General features: G+C 41.1%; 1 protein-coding gene across 1 annotated transcript in view; it reads left to right on the top strand.

The window, feature by feature from the left end:
* Positions 1–27,473, top strand: part of Atp13a5 (ATPase 13A5) — a 129,709-nt gene that overhangs the window by 46,433 nt on the left and 55,803 nt on the right. Inside the window, exons 10-14 of the mRNA XM_031363567.1 lie at positions 3,232–3,402; positions 8,266–8,423; positions 10,407–10,595; positions 14,392–14,453; positions 16,862–17,012. Of these exons, the coding sequence (XP_031219427.1) occupies positions 3,232–3,402; positions 8,266–8,423; positions 10,407–10,595; positions 14,392–14,453; positions 16,862–17,012 (731 nt within the window). The remainder of the gene's footprint in view (positions 1–3,231; positions 3,403–8,265; positions 8,424–10,406; positions 10,596–14,391; positions 14,454–16,861; positions 17,013–27,473) is intronic.

The raw sequence follows: 27,473 nt of genomic DNA, 5'->3' as shown, positions 1-27,473 counted from the left end.
CCACAAATGTTTACCATTTCCTTAGTTCTAGTGTGTGGTGTTTTATAGCGGCATTTTGCACACTGCTCCATTTACTCTGCAGTCCTTTCGAGGTGGGTGAATATGAGGCCAAGAGAGGAGAAATAATTTGGCAATACGCACACAGAATCAGAGTAGTGCCCTTGAGATCCGGGTGCATTTGTTCAGCTAGTCATGCCCTGATTTCACCAGTTTATTAGCAGAAAAATCTACTGGGGACACAGCAGTGAGAGAGGCCAAGAAGGTTTCTGGAGCAAATGGAAAACACAAAAGTCATAAATGACACGTATTGTTAACAACTGCTTCATAAGGAAACCACCCAAGCCAAGGCATTGCTTCCCCGGGAACTATGCTTCTAGTCAGGGCCCTTTCCTTCTCTTAGGGGATGTTCATGGGAGAGAGCTGCACTCTTCCTCCTCCCTCTACTCCTGAAAGAACTGATTGATTAGAGCTCCAGGGCAGATGCAGAGATATGAGATGGACGCACAGGATTTTCCCTCCACAGTCTTTCCAAATTGATATTCTGCCGCCCAACCTTGTAAGCGATGGGTAGATCAAAACTATATCTCTCCCCTTTCTTTCATTTTTCCCTCTCTTCTTCTCATCTCTCCGTTCTCTTGCTTGTTTAAGTTGTTTACTTGATACACATTCTGAAATGCCTGTTGTGTGCCAGGCACTGTGTTGGAATCAGTCAGACACAGGAAAACTGTGCTCCTGTGACGGATCATTTTCTGTCAATCGGTCCCAGCGATGCAATAAAAAAGAACATGACATTTCAAGCACTGTCAGCATGAAGTGGCATCCAGCTCCGTGGGGACATGGGAGAATCTCTATTTGACAGACGCTGAGGTCTCAAGGTCCCTGGCACCCACTCTGTAATAGAGAGCTCACAATCAAACTACATCCTTCTGACATATACTCCCACATCCTCCCTTACTAAGTTTTTTCAGGTGAATCCATCTCTTTTTGGACTCTCCAGAAAGTCCCACGCTGTGATTTTTAAGAATATATGAATAGTGTTAATTCTGTGTAAATTTATCTGCCTGAACAGTATCTTGATGTGACTTTATATGATCAGCTCTTCTCTGACTCCAGTGTCACCAGGGTATATAAAAGGAAGCTAGGTACTATTATCATATTAACCAAAGCCATATTCTGGATTAATTTGTTTTGTCATGAAGTAATCTGTAAGTATCTACCTATTATAGGGGTTGGCTTCAAAGATAATGTGGCAGAATTATTTGTAGGCTTGCCAAAATGTTCTATCTCTTCTAGGGAGTCATTTAGGATGCAGTTGGTAAATCTACACAGTGGACGGACATCATGACTATTTTAAAGAAAATGGAGTGAGGACAGTTCTCAGCTTAATGAATTTACAGAAGAATATTTAGGGCTGCAATGAACAATATTATAGCTTCTTAAACCTTTCTTTGTAAACATAATCTATGCTAGGAAACTGGCTTTGAAAGAACAGTAATAGAATAAACTGTTTGCTTTTATTTACCTCAGACATACATTTAGCAGAGAGCACATATTTGGACCGATTATGTGTCATAGAGTAAAGTGAGGAGTATAAAAATTTCTATATTGCGATGTTCTTGCCCTCAGTTATTACCTAGAGACATAATAAAGAAATGTAACTAGAATCAATATAATGCTACTTCTAAATTAGAAAGATGGCATATTATTTTGTTAATTGGACACAACAAAAGATTGATGGAATTTTAAATTTGTTCTAGGATGTTTTAAATCTGGGGACTAGAGAGTGTTATGGAAGATATTAATTAATTAATTTGGGTCTGTGAAATATTTCCTTTTGAACTTCTATCTTGTTTTCATTGTGCCTTCAATATTCTGCCATGCAGAATGTCACCTTCCTTGAGAAGGGGACAGAGACTGCAGCAGCCAAGACCAGGAAGCACTGAGGGGTTGACTGAGAGGTTGGCAAGGGGCTTGCTCAGCTGAAGCTCATATAGGGCTTAGCCTGGAAGGCCAATGGAACTCCTGCGGGTTTGGGGAATCTAGCAACGGAGTCTGGGGTTTGTTTTGTAATGGCAAGGGGAAGAAATATTTTTCACAGAACACGGGATAATGGTGTGCTCTATAGTTTTACATCAACTTGACACACGATAACATCAACAGAGAGGAGGGACCTTCTATTAAGAAAGTGTTTCCACAATCTTAGGTTAAAGGCAAGCCTGTAAGTCATTTTCTTAATTTGTGATTGATGTGGGAAGGTCCAGCCCATGGTGGGTGGGGCCATCTCTGGACTTGTGGTCCTGTGTTCTATAAGAAAGCAGGTTGAGGGCTGGAGGAATGATTCAGTGGTTAAGAGCACTGACTGCTCTTCCAGAGGTCCTGAATTCAATTCCCAGCAACCACATGGTGGCTCACAACCATCCATAATGGAATCCGATGTCCTCTTCTGATGTGTCTGAAGAGAGCTCCTGTATATTCATATATATAAAATGATAAATAAATATTTAAGAAAGCAGGTTGAGCAAGCTATGAAAACCAAGCCAGTAAACAACATCCTTCTATAGCCTCTGTATCAGTTCCTGCCTCCATTTTCTTGCTCTGCTTGAGTTCCTGTCCTGACTTCCTTCAATGATGAACTACAATATGAAAGTATAAGCCAAATAAACACTTTCCTTCCCAACTTTCTTTTTGGTCATGGTATTTTGTCAAAGCAATTGAAATGCTAACTAGGGCACATGGAATGGTGGCTTTGTTAAGAGTCACCTGGAAAGTGTATAAAAGAGCTATGATTGAGGACAGGGCTTTGTCTCTGGATTATCATTATATTTTCAGTACCTAGCACTTTCTGGCTCGGAATAAGCACTTGAAGGTATTTGTGTAATAAACAGGAACATGTGTGGATGCATAGATAAAGGATCAAATGAAAGGCAAATCAAAATAAGCAAGTACATGTTTACAGCCTCTGGAACAGAGCTAGGTGACAGAATGTGGTTAGGTTATAATCTAACTGCTCATTAAGTTATGACAACACAGCACATGTGCATATAGGAGTGATAAGCAGAGTTTAAGCAAATACTTAAGCTAGAATCATTGTATGAGCTTCAGGCATCCCGGTCCAGTCATTTGACTCATGGTATGGGTGCTGGGTTATATAGTTTCTTGAAATTGTCCCCTCACCCATTCTGAATGACTACCCCAGTTCACACAGCGTCAATAAAATGCAACCTTCTTTAGGAGAAAGTATACCTGTTACAAAGACACCATTGCCCCAAACGGAGAACACCATGCCCTGGAAATCCCACAGTTTGGAGGACTACCGGAAACATGTGCTCTTCTGCGGAACAGAAGTTATTCAGGTCAAGCCATCTGGTCAGGGACCTGTTAGAGCTGTGGTTCTGCAGACAGGTGAGTGGATCCAACTTTTGTAAACTTAAGATGTGCTGGAGGTGGGGAGAATTAGGGGTGAGCAATTTTGTTTAGGATTTTGGAGTTTGCCATGTTCTGGGAATAGGAGCCATACTCTTTTCTAAAGTAAGTGATTCTAAGTTGCCATCACTTAAAGTTGAACACTCATTGTTAAACCCTTATATGTGATGAGTGACATGCAGAGATGTTGGGAATTTCCCTAAGGGTTTGTGGTTGTGGGCTTCTCTTTTTCCCTCAATGTTTCCTTGCAAAGCAACATCAACTGCAACAACCAGGAGAGATCTTTTTTTCATCTCCAAAGGTGGCTGGCTGGATACCACCCTTGGCTGCTCTGCAGTCACTTCAGGGTCAAAGGTCTAGACATGAACTCATTGTGAACAGCACCTCCATCCAGCCCAGCTGTTAGTATGATGTTTAACACTTCTCTTTCTCCCAGAACAAACAGACATTGAATGTCAAGGACTCTGCTATCACCTGCTGAGTCATGGTCCCTTGCCTTCAGTGTCATGGTTGTCATTTATGCAGGCTTCTTCACTTCCCATCTACACTATCATACCAGAAACACTTTCTGACTGTTTCCTTTCAGTTTTTGCTTTAATCTCTGTCTAAACTGTTACTCAGTCTGTCACCACAGACACATTTTCTCAGCCCGGTTTGCAGTAGTACATTCACACCATGCTCAGAATGTTTTCATAACTACATTCATTTTCATTTTTCGTATGACATCACATGACCAAGGCTTCCCATAGCCCGGTTCAGGCTGTGTGTGTTTATGCTGCTACACAAATCCAAAGACAAAAACCACACACTGTTTTCTAATACTATGCTTTAGTTTAGTTTAGTGACTTCAGTTATGCAAGCCAAATACTGCTTTAATTTTTTAAAATAAAATGGTTTCTATGTTAAAACAAGTTAGCGAACTATTGAACATCCCTCAGCCAGGTGTTGAAACATAAGCTAATGTTACTATAAAGCAATTGTGGTGGTTAAAATAGGTTTGGCCTCCATATACTCATGTGTTTGAATGCTTTACCTCCTGGAAGTGGCACTATTAGGAGGTGTGGCCTTCTTGGAGGAACTGTGTCACTCTGAGGCTGGGCTTTGAGGTCTCCTAGTGCTCAAGTTCTGCCCAGCATGGAACAACCTCCTCCTAGCTGCCTTCAGATCAAGATGTAGAAATCTCAGCTTTTCTAGCACTGTGTCTACCTGCACATTGCCATGCTAACCACCTTGATAATAATGGGCTAACCATCTGAAACTGTAAGCTAGCCCAAATTAAATGTTTGCCTTTATAAAACTTGCCTCAGTCATGGTCTCTCTTCACAGCAATGGAAACCTAAGGCAGAAGTTGGTATCAGGGACTCTGGTATTGTTGTAATAGGCATGACCATGTTTTTGTTTGGAGGAATGGGAATTTGGGGAAGTTGGATTTGGAAATTAGTGGAATACTTTAAGTGGAGCTTAATATCCTAGTAGGAATATGGGTCAGGGGCTGTCTCAAGAGGTTTTAGAGTAGAAGAGTTTTAGTATGTTGCCTAGAGATAATTCTTGTGATATTTGGGTAAAGAATGTGGTTGCTTTTTGACCTTGTCTGAAGAGTTTGCCTGAGGCTAAGGAGAAAAGATTTGGATTAATTGTATTAACAAAGGAAATCACAAAACTGCCTAGCACAGACTTTATGGTGTGGGTCACTCTTGCGAAGAGTGTTTTGATCAAGCCTGCTAGCTTAGAAAGGAATAATACAAAATGTATGGTTTAAAGATTAAAAGGACATCAGGAAATGGAATGGAGCTAAATCCTATGTTTAAGGATATTAAGTAAAATTAAGGGAGTGGTGACTTGGGGCAAGATCCTACCCAGCTAAGCTTATTGTTTATGTGTTTGCAGTTGAACAAGGGATGATAGGCATTATTACATTACGTTAGGCATTATTGCGTTAGGCCTTATTATGACATAGTTACTGTTTTATTCAGATATAAGGAGATATCTTTGTGTGTTAAATTGACAAGAGATGGATTGTGATGGCCATTCTTGGTTGTCAACTTGACTATATCTGGAATAAATTGCAATCCAGAACTTATAAAGGTTTTGTGAAAAGACATTAAAGAAAAGTTTAGGTACAGGCATTGTGGTACATGCTTTTAACCACAGGAGACAGAGGAAAGCAGATCTCTGAGTTCGAGGCCAACCTGGTACCAGAGCAAGTTCCAAATAAAGAAAAGTTTAAGTCCAGACATGGTGGTACATGCCTTTAATCCTAGCACTCAGGAGACAGAGACATGCAGATCTCTGAGTTTTAGGTGAGTCTTCAGAGTAAGTTCTATAACAACCAAGCTTGGGTAGCAAAGGAGACTATTAAGGAAGAAATCGGGTAAAGATGTAATTGGACAAGAGGACATGTTCCAGCCCCAGAAAGCATCAGAACTTGGTAGTTTTGGCCACATGGTTCTGGCTTTAAAATCAAGGATGGAATTTCCCTCTGAGACTAAGGAAAACTGCTGAGGCCAGGTATCAGCAGAAGTGTCCCTACATGGAGGCTCAGAAAGGCTATTGTCTAAGTCAACCAAGGTTGTACCTTTTGATGGCAGCTGGACTTGGTAATGTGTAAGAGTCATTCAGGTGGTACTAGTTTTGAAGGCATGAAGGGGTCATGGAGCACAGCTGAGTTTTGGCACTGTGAGAAGCTAGGAGATGCCATTGGGAAAGGTACAAACTCATTCTCAGTTGAAGGCCCAGGAATGAAGGGGTCATATAAAGAAGTGGAGGCTGGGCACCATGAAGAGAGCCTATGAGAGGCTATTGGTGAAAGTACAGCCCTGGTGCAGCAGAAGACCCCATCATTTTGGAGGTGCAGTATCATGGGATGACCACCAAGAACAGCAGCAACAGAAGCTGTGTTCCAGAAGCAGTGGAAGTGAAGTCTGGATGGCCTTGGGAGACCTCAAGAGGCTAGAGATGGAAGAATTGTGGGATACCTGCTGAGGAAAGCTACTAGCAGGGAGTGGAACCAGCCAAAGAGGAAAAACCATGTTTGCAGTCAACAAAGCTGAGGGGAGTTAGAAATCAGACATGGAGATACAGAGTTTGGAGTTTGCACAGCTGGCTTTGGGTCTCGCTTTAGGCCATTATTTCCTTACTATGATGTTTTGGAATGGTAATGCATTTCCTGTGATGTTGGAAGTATATCATTTGCTTTTATATTTTGAATTTTTGTAGGTAATTACACTTAAGAGATTGCATGAATCTTTGAACTGTGAATTTTTAAACATTGCTTAGACTATGATAGACTATGAAGCTTTGAAGTTGGACTAAATGCATCGTGCATTATGCTACGGCTATAAGCCTATGTGGACCAGGAGTGGAATGTGGTGGTTTGAATATGCGTGGCCCCACTATCAGGCAGTGTGGACTTGTTGAAGTATGTGTGGTCTTTTTGGAGGAAGTGTGTCACTGTGGGGGTGGGCTTTGAGGTCTCCTAGTGCTCAAGTTCTGCCTAATGTGGAGCAGTATCCTCCTGGCTACCTTCAGATCATGATGCAGAACTCTTGGATCCTCAGCACTATGTCTCCATCTGCATGCTGCCTTATTTCCCGCCATGATGATAATGGACTAAACCTCTGAAACTGTAAGACAGCTGCAATTAAATATTTTCTTTTGTAAAAGCTGCCTTGGTCTTTTCACAGTAATAAAACCCTAACTAAGACAGTAATTTTACTTTATCAAGAAGCTGAATTAAGAGATCATGCCTTTCAGTGAGTGCTTCCAAAGTGCTTACATGGCAACTTAGAGAAAACTATATACCTAATTCTCTAAAGGCCAGAAAATTATGTTTGAGAAAACCATGCATCCAACAAGAAATAGGGCTGAGGCCCACTTTATACTTAAAAAAACACAAAAACAAACAAACAAACAAAAAAACAAAAAACTGACTCACATTCAAAGTGTAGAACTGCCAATATTTTAGTCAATAAGTCAAACAGAAATGAGAATCTACTAAATGCTATGTAAGTTAATGAACTAATGTTTGTTTCTTTAAGAAAAGTTATATGATATAAGAGACAGATGTATGTACTTACAGTAACTTATAGTTAACTAAATAGAGTGGTGATAAATGCTAAATGACCAACTGTTACAGGATATAAATCACTTTTGGTTCAAATGTGGACATGGAATTGAGGAAACACTTTTTGATGAGGTGGAATTTGAAAGCAAGCCTGATAGAGTGAGGGAGAGTTTATCCAAGCATATCAGAGCTAGAGAGATAGGCGCAAAATATAAAGTACCAGGGTCTTCTGGCACCAGTGAATAGTGAAGACAGTCTGCCAAGATAGAAGCACATGATGTTGAAAAGGACTTTCAATACTATGCCTATAATTTTGACCTGGAAGTCCTTGGAGTTTAAAGAAGGCATGATGAGAAGCCTATGCACATATATTTTAAGTAAATCACTTGCCTTTTGCCTTCTGCTTCTTTAAATTTTCAGTTCTTTTATAAGTTGTATTTATTTTCAACACATACCTGCTTTCCCAGAGTTTTATCTTGGCTTCTCATTTTCTCTGGTCACAGTTTGCTGCTGACAAGTCCACATTCTTAACTCTGTAGATGAATGAATGGTTGTGCTATGGGGACCACTGAAGCATTGTCTCCAAGGACAAGAGGAATTAAATGGTGTTGAGTGAAAGCCACTGATTGCTCTCTGTGAGTTTTGACAAGGAAGGTAAATGGACTGTTGGGTCAGAGTAATGCTATTTCCATCTCAGACACTGGTGGCACAGCCACTCTAGGATTCCAGTGGTTCTGGAAAGAAACTGAGACTCCCTCCTTCTGTGCCTTTATTTCTAGGTTATAATACAGCAAAAGGAGACCTAGTGAGATCCATCCTCTACCCTCGGCCTCTGAACTTCAAACTGTATAATGATGCCTTCAAATTCATGGTGTTCCTGGCCTGCATTGGTGTTGTGGGATTTTTCTATGCCCTGGGTGTCTATATGTACCATGAAGTAAGTACTTCGAGTAAGTTGTCAATCATAGTTTTTCAAGAGCTTGACCTAACTCCAGAGGGTTAGATAATGTTGACTCTAGATTCCATAATTCTGTGAATCAATGCTGTCCAAAAGAACTTTCTTAAATAATAGAAATGTTCTATGCCTATATCTCCAGCATGAAAAGACTTGGCTGGAAATACAGCTAGATTGCTAGTACAGTGGTTGCCTAACAAGGCTCTGGGTTTCATTCCCATAAATATACACTCACACTCACAAACACCCACAAAGTATATATATATACATATATATATATGTATATATATATACATGTATATATATACACATACACACACATATAATTGTAGCACTTAGACACATGTAACAAATGAATTTTTAATTTACATTCATGTTAGATGTAGAGCTATGAAAAGTTTTCCAGGGTGCTGGGGAGATGAATTAATAGTTAAGAGTGCTTGTTGCTCTTGCAGAGGATCAGGGTCTGTTTCCCTCCCCCCACACTGAGTGGCTTACAACTACTGTAGCTTCAGCTCCAGGATATCCAGTTCCTTCTATAGGGAATTTTCTCTCTGTTTGTTGTTTGAAGCAGAATCAAGCATTTACCAAGTTCATGTGGGTGCTTCTCTTCACTGGTAGCCAGGGAGGGAGATGCTGCTGTTTGTAACCTCTGAGGGTCTTTCTGGTCCCGAGGGTCTGTTCTGCTGTGCATTCCTGTGGCCTTCAAGACATGTTGGGATCCTTCCTATGGACTGTTCAAGAAGAAAAAGAGATTATAAGTAAAGCATGGGTATGAATCTGGGTATCATCCAGACTGGTAGTACCAGTGAATGCTGGGTATTTGTGAATGTGCAAGGGACCAGGATGTTGGTGGATGATTACATACTCCCAAGAATTTCTAGTCAATGCTCATGATAGAATCTAATCTCTGAACCATCATTTCAAACTAGCATAAGGCCTAAGGAGTTCAGTGCATTTGTCACTAGTAGAATGGAATTTGGGACGAACTAGGCAGAATGTCAAGGTCCAGAATGTCATGCAGTGTGACAGTCTGACTTGGAAAGCAGAAGTACCTATCAGATAAGCAAAGTAAGCCTTGGCACAGCCTGGCAGTGAAGGTTTCCTGGACAGAGCTCAACCCGCCATTCCACGTCAAGGCTGGAAATTGGATCTCAGACCTTGTGGGTCAGACACTTTGACCCTGTGGCAGCAACTATCTGCACATACAGGATTAGACAAGTCTGAGTCTGCAGGATCGAAACTAATCCGTGTAAGTAGCTGGAGAAAGTAGAGAAAGCAGTAGTTGTAGGAAGGAGATACATAATGCATCTGGTGCAGACCCATGGCTGCCACAGGAAAAGAATGCCATCTCAGGATCAGCTTCCCCAGAGCTAAGGATGCACTGGGATGCTGTGATCTTGGCAACTTTGGTTCCAGTGTTTGTCAGGTCATTATTCCGTCCGTCTATGGACTAAGTATGGCTCTTCCCCAGACAGTGAGCTGGATTTTGGACTTTGAGACAAACAAGGATTCAAAGCTCTTACACACCACATGCGCCTCAGGCATTGGCAGGTTTGTGAGGCAGAGAGATTGAAAAACTAATGTCAAGTTTTGGAGTGAACTATTATAACCTAAGGCCTGCCTACGTGAGCCCCTCGCAGGTCAGACAGTGTGTGGAGATATGACGAACAAAGGGAGGGATGAGTATTCACGAGGGGAACTGAGTCAGAGAAGGTCAGGAAGACTTGGAATGGGATTGAAAAGGTCTTCTTGCTGTACAATAGGGACAATATATGTATGCTTTAGGGATAACCCAGGGACCACCCAACCCCACCAAGAAAGTTAACTCACCAGGAATACTATAAGCCGAGGTTTAGGGTTGCCAAGTGTTGTAGGAGGCAGCTGGGAGAAAACAGGCAGCTGGAGGAAGGGTGACAGCTTGCTCTTCTGGGCTAACCCATGTGCATCCTCTCCCCTCTCCAGGTTCCTCCAAGAGAAACTGTAACCATGGCCCTGATCCTCCTCACTGCCACTGTTCCTCCTGTGCTCCCGGCTGCGCTGACCATAGGCAATGTGTATGCACAGAAGAGGTTGAAGAAGAAGAAGATTTTCTGCATCTCTCCACAGAGAATCAACATGTGTGGCCAGATCAACCTCGTGTGCTTTGACAAAGTGGGTTCCAAACTTACCAGGTTGGGGGGTTGATGGTTTTGATGCATGGCACAGCTAGGAAGGACCACAGAGAATGGCTTGCCTATCATTCCCACTATACAGCTGAGAAACTGAGGCCAACGGCAGTCACAGAGGTAGGCAGTTTGAGGTCACAGTCTAGAAAGCAAACTTGCTGGCTCAGAGGGTGGCAGTGTGGCAATCTTATCATGATTTACTTTGCCTGGTACAATTTAATACTTTCTGTGCTCGTGTTATGTTTTTGAAACAGTCTCTTGGACCAGTAATCTCCTTTGCAGGCAAAAACATGTGGGAACGTCCATGTCTTAGAAGTGCCTTGTGTGGAACGTACATGAGCGATTTAATTCACATCCACCTACAGCTTCTTGAAATGACAAAGATGGAGTGGACAACAGCCAGTGTTGACATTGCTGCCACCACTCTTCCACCTCTTCTTCCAGGGGTCAGGGATCCAGGCTAAGGAAGTGTTATACTCAGGGTCCTGGAGAGGTGACAGAGGAGAGTATGTACTAGAGGGGGATGGCTGCTGTTGTCAGGGAGTCCAAGATTCCTACCACTCTCCTATAGGAACCAGGAGGGAATCCAGCATCAAGCCTCCCTCCCATACCTAGATTCTGTTCTCAGGATGGACAGGCTATAGTACAGTGGCCTTGGCTGGTCGTTCCCTCTTTCAGTTCATTTTGTTCAAGTAATTAATCAACACTTTGGTCCTTTACTTTTTGTAGCAAACCCTCTCTGTGGGCCAGTGTTGTACACAGTGCTTGTAGAGCATCATGAGTGGCCATCCCTACCTCTGAAGAGGTTTAGCATCTAGCTGAGGATGTAGGGAATATGGGAGTAAGACAATTGTCCTGCTGGGAGATGTGTGCTTGGTCGGGATGTGAGCAAACATCAGCAGGTACTTACCTGTCGCAGGTTGGAGGCCACCTCTTAGCTTAGAGATGGCCAGGTCAAAGCACAAGAATGAGAAAGGCACCCAAACATCTCACAGACAGAAGACCACAGAGGAAGGCTAGAAGCTGGACTATGCAGTGAAATGAAGCTGGAGGGCTGATGTGGCAAGCTAAGCAGAAAGCCGTATGTCGAATAAGAGCATGAGGCCTTAAAACACATACTATGAGTAAAATTTTTGTCGAATTCTTTGTTGTTCTCTTTATGGGAACCTTATGAGGAGGCTGTTAGTTTCTTGTCATTATGGGCAAATACGTAAAAGCAGCAAGTGAAGGGAGAAGAGGTTTGCTTTGCCTCAAGGACATGGGCAAGGAGGACAGGGGGACACACAGCTGGAGCACAAAGGAAGCAGGGAGCTAGACTGAGAGTGGAGGCAGACTGTGAACTTCAAGATCTATGCCCAAAGATTCTACAACTGCGCCCCCAAGCATTCTAACACAGGAGCCTGTAGGAGAGAGTTAACATTCAAACCATAGCAGAAGGGGTCAGAGAGAGACAGGGAGGAGAGCTGAGGGGAAGCTGCTTGAGAACTGGTCCTGCTGTCTCGGGGGAAAGCAGCCTCTCTCTCTCTCTCTCTCTCTCTCTCTCTCTCTCTCTCTCTCTCTCTCTCTCTCTCTCTCTCTCTCTCTCTCTCTCTCTCTCTCTCTCTCTCTCTCCTCCCCCCTTTGGCAAAAAGGAAAAGGTGCTCATTCTCCATTAGAAAGGAACTGGAGTGTTAGCGCTGAGCAACAGTCTGTCTTTAGCCTCATGGTCAGATTTTAGCTCCTTGCCCGTTTTCTGTTAGAATCTCTTCTTACACACCCAACATCCTCCAAAGCATCTTGACTACAGGAGGGTGAGTCACAAACCGTGTCCCTTATATAAACCGTGTCCCCCCCCCCAGAGGCTGTTATTTTACTTCCTATGTAACTTTTCTCTGCTTCCTCATGCTGTCTTCTGTTAGACAGCCAGAGGGACTGCCTGTCCACGTGCTTAGCAGAATCCCATGAAGTGTGGCAGCATGTAGCTAGAACACCCGATGGGGCATGGCAAAGTGAGGTCACTAACCCTGAGTTTAGAACTAAGTGTCTACCACTATTTCAGTAAAAAGCTTGGACTACAATTATCTTTAAGTTCCCTTCCTAGCTTTACATTATAGAACTCTTATAAACACGATGTTAAACTAGACCAACCCACAATTAATTTCCAACCAGTGTTACATCACTGGGCTTCTGAGTGCATTTGTTTTTGTATGTACACCTCCCTTTCTTCTCATCTGCAAGGCAGATTCTCTATTCAATTCAGCCTGAGCTTGGGCTTGAACATTATGATAAAGGTCTTTCCTTTGCTGTTCTATTCTCTTTAGATTAGAACTTTAATTAAAATTTCATTTTCTTTCTATTTGAGGTTATTTTTGTTATGTGAGGTTATTTTTTAAATAGAGATGTATCATGGTCTCGTTGCTCTTACCCTGTTGCCAAGTCTCTCTATGTTCATGCTCAAAACATGGATGCTTAAAAGCGTAACCTCCCAACAAAAACATCTCAGTTTGAATTAAGCTGCTAATTCTTTCTGAAATGGAGCAACCCAAGGGGATTTGGGTGGTTGAACATGCAGGCAGGTTGGTGGTGCCTTGGAGAAAGCGGGAGAAAATGTAAGAAATTGCTTCTTTACAAAAGTCACTCTTGAGGAATAGTTCCTCCGAGCCTGCTGCCTCTCTTTGGGAACTAAGTGAACTCAAGAAAGGATTCTTTAGTTCTTTCGATTTGGAGAGCCAGAGTGGGCTTTATCTTCCCACATGCCTAGCAGAACTCACCAACATCCTTGCTGGTGGAAGAAGGTTATCTGGACTTGGGTTCAGTCTTCCAGCCTGTGGACCACTGTCTCCTCATGGGGTATCATTGTCTGATTCTCCTCTGTGTGCTCAGTTGTCAGGAGGAGAGCCTTGTAAGCCCTTACCTGTAAACCACCATGCTGGTAAGATTATGTTGTGATGACAGATGATTCCATCCAGTAGTAAGCTAGGAAACCTAGTGTTTTATGTGTTGATGGCTTTAAATAATGTGCACTGGAGTTACTAGTGTCTGTATTTAGGAGCGTCCTGTCTGCTTGACCTGTTCTGGAACAGCAGCAGCCACTCGACTCACTCTGGGCAGGATCAAAGTGGTTAGCCTTAGGCCGCCAGACCACAGAAACAAGCAGCGAATGAATAACTGGGACATGAACATAGTATAACAGACTTGCTTCTATTTGCTTTCTGGGTTACATTAACTGATAAATACTTTCCTATAATACAGAGTATCAAATGACAGTTTTCCTCTTGATCTGACAATAAAACGCGCTCACAGACATTCATTAATATTTATTATTAGCATTTCATTTCTATCTGTGGGCTAAAAAATCTTCAGCAACATTTCATTATGATCTGAATGGTTACTATATTGGCCACAGTTTTAGAAAATTACGATGAGCCGAAAGGAAAATGGTGGACTAGCTGGTCTTGAAAAGAGGGGGAAAAAAAAAACAACCCAAATTCTGTTTTGAAAAGACAGCAGGTGTCCACTGCAGAGTCAGCCGTGAGGTGGCTCTTGCTGAGTTTCCGCTGAAGGAGCCTCTCAATGACAACAGCAGACAGGACAACAAGCAAGCAGATTCAAACAAAGCTCTTGCACAGTGTCATGTAGAAGCTGGAACCTCCCGGGGATCCTGCACTAAATGAGGTTGCTCATAAACAAGATTTTGGATGACAGGATATACTGTAGTTTCTTGGAAGCTTGGATTTTGTTTAAATCATGACATGCAAGCTTTAACTATTCTGCTTAAAAATCAATTACAACTTTTTATTCAGACAGGAACTCTGACAGAAGATGGGCTGGACCTCTGGGGGACCGTCCCCACTGCTGGAAACTGGTAGGAATCTAAGATGGGAGGTCTGGTGGTAGGTTCCTGTGGTAAAATCCAAATCCACCCTTACCAAGCTTGGGGAATAAGATTCACACTGGCTCCCAATTACTTTAATTCATTTAATTAGATGTGCCCCCAAGTCAGACAAAGAAAGTAGATCTGCAAATTCAACGTGAAAATAAATGGGAGAGAATGAGGGTGATGGGTAAGGAGCCAAATGAATAAGACAGAGAAGATCAAGCCATGGAATCAAGACCATGCTTGATTATAGATCACAAGGCTTCCTGGGTGGCTGGGCAGACTGCTGTGTTCAGAGACCCAGAAAGGGGCTCCATTGACTCCCTGTGGAGTTCCCAGGCTAATGGGATGAAGATGTGTGAGTGCATTCGCCTTCAATGGGCAACCCAGGCCATGGAAATTCTGGCTATGAAGACAGGAAAATCAGAATGGAGACAGAACAATAAAATTGCTTGATGTAACATACAGCTCTGACTTTTTATGACACCTGATGATTGAAGATAGAAAGTCATTTTGAATTTTAAGGCGTCAAGGATGACTCTCTGAAAAATGATGGCATATGAGGGAGATTTTAAAGTGCATCTAGTTATACATTTTACAGACCTGGGCTAAAAAGGCTGCCATGGTAAAACAAAGAAGGTACATACAGATACATACCTCAGAGCAGAGCAGGAGAGGGGAGGGAGAGTGGTCTTAGCTTTTTCCTGCAGGGCTGAGGTGTGCCTTTATGCCTTCTAAATGCTAATGCCTCCAGTCTTCAGCTTTGATTGCCCTACTTTGGCTCCCAGAAAAAAAATGGCTGAGGCAGCTGAAGATTCAGAGAAATAGTCGGGCAGGGTTCACCAAGCTAGTGATAGAGTTAGCTACACCCTGAGCACAATGCCATGTTGTAGAAGACTGCCCAGGCTGAGCACAGGGAACAGCTTGATTTCTAGCTCCATTCATGGTCCTGGCTCTTCATACTGACTAGGCCTTTTGTCTAGAGAAGTAGGGTGCCTATGACCCAGGGCAAGGAAGGGAGGAAGATGGTTCTCCTGCTTCCCACTTCCCTATCTTCCTCCCTTGCCCCTAGTAGGCTCGTGCTTTTGAGAAGTAGAATCAACTAAACATAATCACTGTTCAGCTCAAAACTAGGAGGGGATGAAGGTAAATAACCCCAGGGTATATTGTCAATGAGGAGAAGCTTCAGCAGCAGGATGTGTAGATTAGAAAGAAGTTTCTAGAAACAGTGGTAGGCTCCAAGGAACTGAGTAATGAAAATCAGTTTAAAGCCTCTGCTTGCTTTCAGTTGCTTGGACCACTAAGGAAGTTTCTTCCTTCCCCAGTTCCCTCGTGAATCTAGAGATTTCTTGCTTAGAGTATGTGACTGCTCAGAGAGCTTCGTGGGTTTACATGCAACACCACACAAGTCCATGTGATTAGATCCAAACCCCCTGAAATTTGGTTTTTGATTGACCGGTGGGTAGTCTTTATCAAATGGGAAAATCCATATCCAACTCAAAGAAGGGTTATGTAAACATTACTATGCAGGTAGAACGCTATAGCTGAAAACTAAAAACCCCAAGAGAGCAGAGGACCATGAGCAGAAAAATCCCTAAACAAGTAGAGTCAAAAGCAAGAGGCTCAGTCTGGCTCTAGAATCAGGGCACAAAGGATATTGCTAAGATCAGCAGGTGCAAGGTGAGACAGAGTTAGGTCAGGTATGATGCCTTTCACTCAAGAAATCTGTATGCAGCTTCAGGTTCATAGATATAGAAAATAAGTATACAGACCAAACACTGATAATGAATTATCAATTTACTTTAAACCCATGCTTTATATGATAGTAGGAAAATATTAAAAGTCTTTGTTTTCCATGACCAAAAAATCACGTTCTGTAGTGAAAGTTTTGTGTGTATAGTGCAAACCCTGCAGTTTATAATGTGATAGTAGTCTATGTTCTAAGCCAATGAGTTCTGGGCATTATTCTTTGATTCTGCCAGCTGTACTGGTGTGCACTATACAAGCTGGGCATGTTATGTATTCAGAACCAAGGCTACAGTGAAGTCATGGGAGGCAGCATGGGCTAGCACTGCGTAAAATATTTTAGATTCATTACACATTTGATTTTGAATTAGTTTGTGGTGGTTGACACTCAGAAACATTTTACCGTTGCCCTAATTTTTGCAGCTCCCATGTTCATTCAGTCAGTCCCATATGGGCTGTGCCCAGAGTTCTAGGATCAGTGGTAAGGCCTATGGGAAAGCCACTGAAGAGGTTAAAGGTTAGAGGTTAGAAGTTAGTGGTTAGAAGCTAGAGGTTAGAGTCAGCTAGCCAGGGTGCTGCCTTGGTAAGATTTAAGAGGCAGGACATGCAAATTACTTTAGTGAAAATTTTAACATTATCTTTTTAACCAGTTTCCAGGCAGTCCACAGCTTTGCCTCAGGTGAGGCTGTGCCCTGGGGCCCACTGTGTGCAGCCATGACTAGCTGCCACTCTCTGATCCTTCTTGATGGGACCATCCAAGGAGACCCTTTGGACCTTAAAATGTTTGAAGGCACTGGTTGGGTAAGGCGATGATTATATTAACTAATCAAATGAAGAAACCTTTATTGGCCAAGCTGGATCCTTTTTAATTCAGTTACAAATGTAGAAAATTGTTACACTTTATCATTAATCATTATTATAAATGAATAATCATTATAAAGATATATATTTTTCCAAATTTTATCAGCATAGATTCATCATACAATATGGTGGGATTTATAATGACATTTTCTTCAACACGATGTACTTTGATGAAGTGACTTTCCCTTTATTATCCTTCTGCCTTGTAAATAGTCCTTTTAGTATGTACATATCATATATATGATGTATATACGTGGATGCAATCTAAGTCCCACGTATGGCAGAAAACATGCGATACTTGGCTTTCTGAGCTTGCTTATTTCATTTAACATGGTCTCCTGTTCCATTGAAATTTCATTCCAAATGTCATAATTTTGTTTGCATCAGTGAATAAAGCTCCACTGTGTAAATGTGCCACAGTTTCCATATCCACGTATTTACTGGTGAACACTTGGGCTGATTCTCTGTCCTTGCTTTTGCTGGATGTGCCATAGTAAACAGGATCATACAGTGTTAATTTTTTCAGAAACTTTGGTCTTAATTTTCGTAGTAGCTGAATGATTTGCATTGCTACCAACAGAATGTAAAGGCTCCCTTTTCACTGAATCCGTATCAGCATTTGTTGTGGCTTGCTCTCCCAATTACAGGCTCTCTTCATTCTGTTAGCTCCCTTGGATGTGCAGAAGCTTGTTAATGTCATATAGTTCCATTTGTCAATTCTTGCTATTTCCTGAGCTGTTGGAGTCCTTTTTCCGAAAATCCACACCCAAGTCTTTGTCTTGATGTGTTCCCCCCGCCCCCCGTAGTAATTCTAAAATTTCAGGTTTTACATTAAAGTCTTTGATGCATTTTGAATCAATATTTTCATCAGATAGGTGATAGGAATCTAGTTATATTTTATACATACAAATCCAGGTTTCTAGCACCATCAGTTGAAAAGGCTGTTTTTTTTCTAATACATATGTATATAGATACATATATACATACCTATATGTATATATATGTGTGTGTATGTGTGTATTACATATATACATATACCATATGCATACACATACATGACCAAGCCAGCTCAGTCAGTCAACAGGTTCTCTAGTGCAGGAGTGAGGATTAAAAAGAGAAAAGACAGTTAGACAACATGACCCCAGCCAGTTCTGAGACTGAGGCAGGTTTATTTTTACCCAATCCACTTTCATACCATTTTAATTACATACAAGTATTAAGGACAAATAGTACAATGAGGAACAAGCAAGACAATAAACACAAATAATCAAGGAACAAGCAAGACAATAAACAAAGTCCCAAGACCACTCCCATGATCACTGTTTCTAAGGGCTTATCAGGATGATCAAGATATCTGAGCCTACTTCCCTGTCCTAGCCCAAAGTCATACTCATGCCTGAAGCTTGCTTCTTTGTTCCACCCCAAAATCAGATTCTTGCCTGAACTTACTTCTTTGTCATGACCTAAGGTCAGATTCCTGCCTGAAACCCATTTCCTCGTCTTTGGCCAATGTCAGATTCCTACCAAGTGACCCCCAAAGGCTCTTGACACATATATTCAAAATATACATATATATTCAAAATTCAGTTGGGTGTGACTGATTTATCACTGTATCTTATTATTTCTTTGGTCTATGTTCTGTGTTTGTGTTAGTACGGTGTGGGTTTTGTTACCATGGATGTGTAGTATAATTTGAAGTCAGCTGGTGTGATCCCTCTAACATTGCTTTTCTTGCTTTGGATTGTTTTGGTTCTCAGTGGTCTTATATGCTTTCATATGAATTTTGATATTGTACTTTTTCTAGTTCCGTGAATAACATCTTTGGAATTTTTATGGGGATCAAATTAAATCTTCAGTCTTCTATTTTGGTAATGTGGCAATTCCTATTATATGGATCCTATTATATGGATTCCTACATCAGTGAATGTAGGAGACCTATCCATCTTCTAGTGTCTTTTTCAATTGTGTTCAATGATGCTTAAAAGTTTTTATTGAAAAGGGTTTTCACATCTTTGGTTAAACTTATTCCTAGCTATTTTTATTATTTTGAGCAATTCATTAGTTTATCTAAGTATATTTTATTCAGCAAGGAAAAAATAATCTTTCACATTTGCAAGTGATATAGACTGTTTAAAAAACAAGTCTAGATTTAGGAGGCAGTTATACTTACACTCATCAACTCTAATTTTCAGTTATTAATGGAAGGAACAAAGCATTATTCTTTAATACATTCATTAACCCTCAGTATCTTGACTCATATTTATTACTAACATACATTTGGAATCACGTAGTTTGCCTGTTAACAGAGAAAGTTAATAAACAACTCTGTAAAGACAGAGTATATTTTTTTAAAGATCTATACTAATTTTTCTGCACAATAAATTTTATAGAATACGATCTACTAAATAACAGTGAGCTATACAGCAGGGTTAGCCTCGTCACAGAGCCATAAAGTGCCAAGAGGATCGATCAGAGAAAATTTTGGAGAGGCACCTCCACTGTTTTCTATATGCAAATGAGTTCTGAGGGAGAGACTACAACCTGGCAGCACCCCAAGACTCCAGACACAGAGTGAGGAAGAGAGCTTAGGGTTGCTCATCACCAGCAGTTACACTTCTGAGTAGAAAAGTCAGAAAAAGCTTCACTGTGTTGTTAAAAGTTGTTACAAATTATAATACTCTTTTCATAAAGCTTATTTTTTAATTAATATATTTTCTACATATATTGCTAATAGTACTTCAGAATTCCTTACAAAGTATCCTTGGTGTGCTTTGAAGCTGTTATGGATGAAATCACTTTCAGGTTTCCTTCTTGCTGTTGACATATAGAAAAGCTACTGCAATTTGTTTGTTGATTTTACATCCTGCTGCTTTGCTGAAATCCTTCATTACATCCAAGAGTTTTATGGCAGAGGCATTTAGGCATGTCCCTTAAGTCTAGGGACATGTCATCTGCAGTGGGCTTCTCTCTATTTGAAATCCTTTCATTTTTCATTTTCATTACTATTCTAGCTAAGACTTCAAGCACTGCATTGAGAAGAGCTGAAAGAGGAGACGCTGCTTTCTCATTGTTTTACTTTGTTAGGATATTTGAGTTTTTCCCCATTTGGTCTCATGCTGGCTGTATGTTTGACATTGTGGCGGTCTCTGCAAATACTACAGCCAGCAGAGTGTTGAGCCAGGGAAATAAGAAGGAAATTCACTACAACGTGACCCAGTAGCCAGTGAAGTTATAAACTTCAAGAGTCTGACACCAGGTCAATTATTTTAGGCATATTTATGCATAGCATAATTTGATAAAAAGCTTCTTGGTGATAATTAGCTCAATCTGTAGTGCACAAGAAAGCTTAAGGCATGATTACATCAAAATACTTGTAAAATACAAGTAATCTCGTCCATAAAGATGGGCTTTATATATTAACTAAGAAAGCAGGCTCAAGGTAAACATGTTCAAGGATAAAGGTCTGGGGGAGGAGATTGCTATAGATTGATTGAGATAAACAAACTCAATATAAGAGTCCGGGGGAGCTATGGGAGATGGAGGAGCTAGAGGAGCACATAGAGGTCATCAGGCTATTAGCCACATTCATTCCCAGGTTTCCCTAGTGCTTATCTGTGAGCACAGCGACCAACGCTGCTCCTACAGTCATAATAGCCATTATTTTGCTTAAGTGTATTTGTTCTGTTCCTAGTTGCTTCAGAGATGTAATCACTTGCTGAACTCTGTCAAAGGTCTTTTCTGCATCTATTGGATTGATAATCGATTTCTGCCTGTAGTCCATCTATGTCTTTTACATTTAGTGATCTGTATATGCCCAACTGCCCTTGCACCTCAGAAAGAAACAGCTTCATTAGAGTTATATAATTTCCAATGTCTTTCTTTCTTTCTTTCTTTCTTTCTTTCTTTCTTTCTTTCTTTCTTTCTTTCTTTCTTCCTTCCTTCCTTCCTTCCTTCTTTCCTTCCTTTCTTTCTTTCTCTCTCTTTCTTTCTCTTTCTATTTTTTCATTCTTGCTTTCTAAGAGGCAAACTACTCAATTATTTGAGTGTTCCCTGATTTTTAATCGATTATATTATTTATCCATTATACATCTTGATCACAGCACCATAGTCCCTCCTCCCCTCCCAGCCCCACCCTTACAAATACCTCCCACTATTACCCCCTCGCCTTCTCCTCAGAGAAGGGGAAGACCCCCTTGGATATCACCCCACCCTGGGAAATCCAGTTGCTGTGGGCTGAAGTACATTCGCTCCCACTGAGGCCCAACTAGGTATTCTAGTTATGGGAAGGGAAGCCAATGGCAGGCAAACTAAGTCAGATCCAACCTCCACTTTCAGTTGTTAGGGGACCCACATGACCATGCTGTACATCTGCTACAAATATCTAGGGGGCCTAGGTCCAGCCCCTGAATGCTCTTCGGTTGGTGACTTAGTCTCTGTGAGACCCATGGATCCAGGCTAGTTAACACTGTAGGTCTTCTTGTGGTGTCCTTGACCCATCCAGCTTGTTCAGTCCTATCCCTTACTCTTCCACAAGACTCTCAGAGGTCCTCCTGATGTTTGACTGTTGGTCCCTGCATCTGTTTCCATCCACTGCTCAATGAAGCCTTGCAGGAGACAATTTTGCTAGGCTCCTGTCTGCAAGCCCAGCAGAGTGTTTTCCCTGATTTTTAAGTGTAGAACCAATACTAATTCATGTCCCTTAGAACTAACTCTACTATGTTATAACAGTTTCAATAAATCATGTTTTAATTTTTATTGACTCTAGGAATTTTTGGTTTCCTCCTTGTCTTTTTCAGTGACAAGTTGGTCGTTCAAAATAGTATTATTTATTATCCACGCCTATGTGTAGCATTTCTGGCTATTGATTTTTGGTTTTATTCCACTGTAAGTTGATAAGATTTCAGAAAATGTATTTTTCAAGACTTGGTTTATGGCACAAAATATGATCTGTGTTTTTTGCGAAAGTTCTATGGGCTGCTGACAGCAATGTATATTCACTTCTGAGAGGTAGAATGTTCAGCAGATGTCCTTTAAGTAAGTCCATTTGATCTGTTTGCTTTATGGTACTGTTGAACAATGAGCTTTCTTTGTAGATTTTTCTGACTGTGGTGTTTTATTTATTGATCAGAGTAAGGAATTGAATTGTCATGGTATTATTATGTATGAAACTGTCTTTTTCAGTGTGTTTTACATAATTAGGTACCCCAACATTGAACCTATATCTTTACCTTTTCTACCTTCTTAATGGATATTTTCTTTTAGTAACATCCTCTATCTCTTCTTCATAATTTTGGTTTGAAATCTACTTTGTCAGATATGGCTAATTCTGTTTATCTTCTGCATCTACTTGATGTAGGATGCATAATTTTCCATTCTTCGATTATTCTTTTTTCAGTTTTCCTATGTGTTTACCAATGAAACATGGTTTTTTTTGTGTGTGTTTTATTTATTAGATATTTTCTTTATTTACATGTCATATGGTTTCTCCTTTCCCAGTTTCCCCTCCAAAAACCAAAGAAACAAACAAAAACAACAAGAACAAACCTCTGTTGCCTCCCCCCTCCCCACGCTTGCCACCCCACCCTCTCCCACTTATTGGCCCTGGCATTCCCCTACACTGGGGCACAGAACCTTCACAGGGCCGAGGTCCTCTCCTCCCATTGATGATCAACTTTGCAATCCTCTACTATACACATGCTGCCAGAACAATCAGTCCCACCATGTATAGTTCTTGGTTGGTGGTTGAGACCCTGGGAGCTCTGAGGGTACTAGTTAGTTCATATTGTTGTTCATCCTAAGGGGCTACAAACCCTTTGGCTCCTTTGGTCTTTTCTCTAACTCCATCACTGAGGACCCTGTACTCAATTCAACGGATGGCTGTGAGCCTCTACATCTGTGTTAGTCAGGTACTGTCAGAGCCTCTCAGGAGATAACTATATTAGGCTATCATGTCCTTCCTTCAGTCTCTGTTCCATAGTTAGTCTCTGCAACTCCTTCTGTGGGTATTTGGTTCCCCCTTTTAAGAAGGAACTAAATGTCCACCTTTTGGTCTTCCTTCTTCTTGAGCTTCTTATGGTTTTTGGGTTGTTCTTCCTGTATTCCAGACTTCTGGACTAATATCCATTTATCAGAGAATGCATACCATGTGTGTTCTTTTGTGATTGGGTTACCTCACTCAGGATGATATTCTCCAGATCCATCCATTTCCCTAAGAATTTCATAAATTCATTGTTTTTAATAGCTGAGTAGTACTCCATTGTGTAGATGTACCACAATTTCTGTATTTATTCCTCTGTTGAGGGACATCTGGGTTGTTTCCAGTTTCTGGCTATTATAAATAAGGCTGCTATGAACATGGTGGAGCATGTGTCCTTATTATGTGTTGGAGCATCTTCTGAGTATATGCCCAGGAGTGGTATAGCTGGGTCCTCTGGTAGAACTATGAAACATGTTTCTTGCAGCCAGAAAATAGTTCGATCTTACATTCTGATTCAATCAGCTGGTCAGTGTCTGTTAATTAGAAAGTTGCATCCATTAATATTCAGGATTATTATGGAAATATATTTGCTATTTCCTGTAGTTTTTGTATTCTTCGGTTGGTTTGAAACTACTTGATTTTTTTTTTATTTTAATTTTCTTTTATTTTACTGGCCTTTAGGGTTTGCTGATTTGCTGAATTGGGTGTTTTTTAACTCCTAATTTTTATTTATTTTTCTGTTTTTATAAATTTCTCCTTCTTTCTCCTTCCTTCCTTCCTTTCTTTCTTTCTTTCTTTCTTTCTTTCTTTCTTTCTTTCTTTCTTTCTTTCTTTCTTTTTCTTTCTTCCTTCTTTGCCTTCTCCTCTTTTTATTTTCTCCTTCTACCCCTCCCCTTCCTCCTGCCCCCCCCTCCTTTCATGTTGTGACTACTTTTCTCCTCTGTTTGTAGAATTCTTATAAATATCTTCTGCAATCATGGCTTAGTGGCTATGAAATGCTTTAGGTTTTACTAAAGGACATCCTGGGATGTCCTTACTTCTCCTTTACGTTAGAACATAATTCTACTAGATATAATAATTTTGGTTGGCAGTTCTTTACTTTGGGACTTGAAATCCTTCTTTCCTTGCTTTCCTGGCTTTAGGGCTTTTGGCTGAGAAGCTTGATGTTATTCTGATAGTTTTGTTGTTGCAAGTAAGTTATTATTGTTCCGTTGTGTCCATGTAGGGTTCTAAATGCCATACATATACACCTATACATGTCATATACATATGCTTAAATTTTGGTTCTGTGCTTTTAATTTTGAGGCAACTCTCTCCTTCTACCCCTATGAATTCTTAAATTTTCTCTCCTGATGATGTCTCAGATTTCCTTCAAGCTGTGATGATGTTTGTTTGATTTTTAACATTACTATCTGAATGTGACAGTTTCTTGACCTGTCTTTTACTGGTGATACCTTTCCTGTGTGCGTGAGGTTTTGACTGATTCAAGTCTTAGTCTTTCTTTTCCAACATTTATGTTTTTTAATTTCTTCAAAATCTCTATTTCCATTCTGAATTCCCCCTCTCCTCTCTCCACATGTGTGTGTGTGTAGGTGTGTGTAGGTGTGTGTGGGTGTGTGTGTAGGTGTGTGTGGATGTGTGTGTAGGTGTGTGTGTGCAGGTGTGTGTGTAGGTGTGTGTGTAGGTGTGTGTAGGTGTGTGTGTAGGTGTGTGTGTAGGTGTGTGTGCAGGTGTGTGTGTAGGTGTGTGTGTAGGTGTGTGTGTGGGGGTGTGTGTGTGTGTAGGTGTGTATGTAGGTGTGTGTGTGTGTGTGGGTGTGTGTGTAGGTGTGTGTAGGTGTGTGTGTAGGTGTGTGTAGGTGTGTGTGTAGGTGTGTGTAGGTGTGTGTGGGTGTGTGTGGTGTGTGTGTAGGTGTGTGTGCAGGCAGAGGACAACCTTAGCTGTAGTCCTCATCTTCCACCTAACCCTCCTGCCTGCTGCTGTGGACCCCAGGCTATCTAGCCCACTTGCTTCTGGGGATTTTCCTGTCTCTGCTTCCCATCTCACTGTCGTCATGCTGGGTTTACCGGCAGAGGCTACTGTGTCTGCCTTTATGTGGAGTCTGGATTCAGGTCTTGGCAACAAGCACTTTACAGGCTGAGCTATCTCCCCAGCCTCTAAATTAATACCTTGTTTCATTCATCTGCTTGTTTGATTCTTCAGGAAGTTACTGAACATTTTTAAAAGTAGGATTTTGAATCATTTGTTTGGCTTTTCAGTGACTTGTTCGGTTCTGTTGTTTGTTCTTGCTTGTTCTTGTTTTGTTTTGTTTTCCGTATTTAGGGCCGGTAAGCCTTTGGAGGCCTTTGCTTTGTTTTGCCTGTGATCTGCATGCCTTTTTGGGTAGATGTGTCTTTCAGGCTTCTCCCATCTTTTGTGCATGTTGTTTCCTGTGGGTCTTCTTCCTGAATACTTTTCTCTTGAGCTTATGATCTCTACTATTTACACAAAAGAAACAAAGAACAGGATTTGTCAACAATAAGATAATAGAGAAAAATAGCAATTAGGTGCATCATTTATACCCACAATCAAGTTAGAAACAACAGAGTTATTGAGAGCACAAGGTCATTGATTAAATGTTATTAAGAGTAGAGACAGTGATAAGTAAGAAATGAAAATACGAAGATATTAAGTAGGAGCAAGAGGCAAAGCACAGAGGGTTAAGCTTTGAGGAATAAGAGAGATCGGGAGAGAATAGTTGCAGACAAAGAATAATCATAAATCCCAATCACGTGACATCAAAACTGAAGCGAAAAATAGCAAAGGAAAAAATAAGAATAGGAAAATAGCAGTCGAATAGTTTTCATTGCTGGGATAAATGTAGCCTCCCCTACCTCTAGTTTATATTTGAAGCTTGCTCTGCTGGTGGGAAAGCAGCTGTTATCTGTCTAGTGCTTGGATAGTGTGGAGCAGAATGGGCCTTTGCAGTTCGCTTTCTGTCTATCTTCCCTGCTCCTCTGAGTTCTTGTGTGGGAATGACTGGAGAGCTGTTCCCTGCTGCTCAGACTATCTCTGGCCCTCAGCTTGAAACATCCTTTCCTCTCTGCTATGCTGGTTGGTCACACTTTCCTCTGTCTACTTCAATCTCTAAAACTGATGCAGACACACGCTTGTACTTTCTTTTGCAGCTGGACATCCTTGGGTTTCCAGTGTTTCAGGATGCTTCTCTGGCAATGTCTGCAGTCTGTGCAAGTTTGTGTTCAAGTCAACTGTGCTTTCTTGTTCATGGAACTTGTAGACGCAATCAGAGTAGAGGGAGCAGGCTTTGAGGTTTGGAGATGTAATAGCGCTGAATAGTCTCATCCCTCTGATTTCGTGGTTGGCAGACACCATGTCAAGAAGATCTGTATTAAAGGGTGGCATGTGACTACTCTTTCGATGAATTCTGGTCTTACCCTAACAAGATCTGTCCATCTTTTTTTCAAAGAATTCTGTTAAAGAGTACAACATGGTATAGGAATCCATAAATTCATAATTTGTGGAAGTGCTTTTTAAATGAAATTAAATTTAGTGTTTGAATAGGGATCTTCTTTAACATACTGTGGTTCATTTTGAATATTCAAGAGAGGATACTACATGTAGTATTCACCTAATGTATTTGACCCAAACTCCTTCTAGATAGACCATAACATGATACCAATGTCCTCAGACAGCCTTGAGGAAACACCAGCCTAAATCAGACTCCCAAAAACAGCTAACAAACACTTCCATTGTGAGTACGAAGTAAGAAACTGAGCTATTAGTTTCCCTTGTTCTTAGTTGATTTAAATTTAAGTAGACACAATGAGCTGGTAGCTACTCTGTTACAGAGTAGAGGTTCACACATCAACATACGCAACTCTTGTTCAAACTAGTCTTATTTTCCGAGCTAAGTGTGAATGACAGTTGAGGGGCAGAAATCATAAACCTGTCCTGGATCTGCTGTGACAGTGAAAATTGCTTCCTGCCTGTCCCTGGCCATGTGGATCTAGAACCAAGACCGTAAGGCTCTTGTCCCATCGGTGCACTTGAGATAATTCTGCCTCCTTTGCAGACTTGCCTGCATACTGAGATTGTGAAGGATTTGGGGCACTGTAAAGTGCCAGACAAACACTGAGTTTTCATTAATACGCCTGTTGGTTAACAACATTCTGCTGATCTCCAAAAAGGGTCTACAAAGATACTTCTGTAATGTGTGAAAAGGCAGAAAAGGGCTGGGGAGAAACCTCAGTTAGAAAAGCGCTTGCTACGCAAACACAAGGATGTGAATTTTTTCTCCATTAATTAATTCATTTTTTAATTCATTTTACATCCCAGTAGCTGCCCAGACTCCCAGTCCCTACTTCCTTACAGAGTGACTCCTCCCATTTCACCTCCCCTTCTCTTCTGATTGGGTGGTGCCCTCC

This window comes from Mastomys coucha, unplaced genomic scaffold (assembly GCF_008632895.1).
Source record: "Mastomys coucha isolate ucsf_1 unplaced genomic scaffold, UCSF_Mcou_1 pScaffold12, whole genome shotgun sequence".
Classification (NCBI taxonomy): Eukaryota; Metazoa; Chordata; class Mammalia; order Rodentia; family Muridae; genus Mastomys; species Mastomys coucha.
This window is presented reverse-complemented; position numbering and strand designations above follow the sequence as displayed.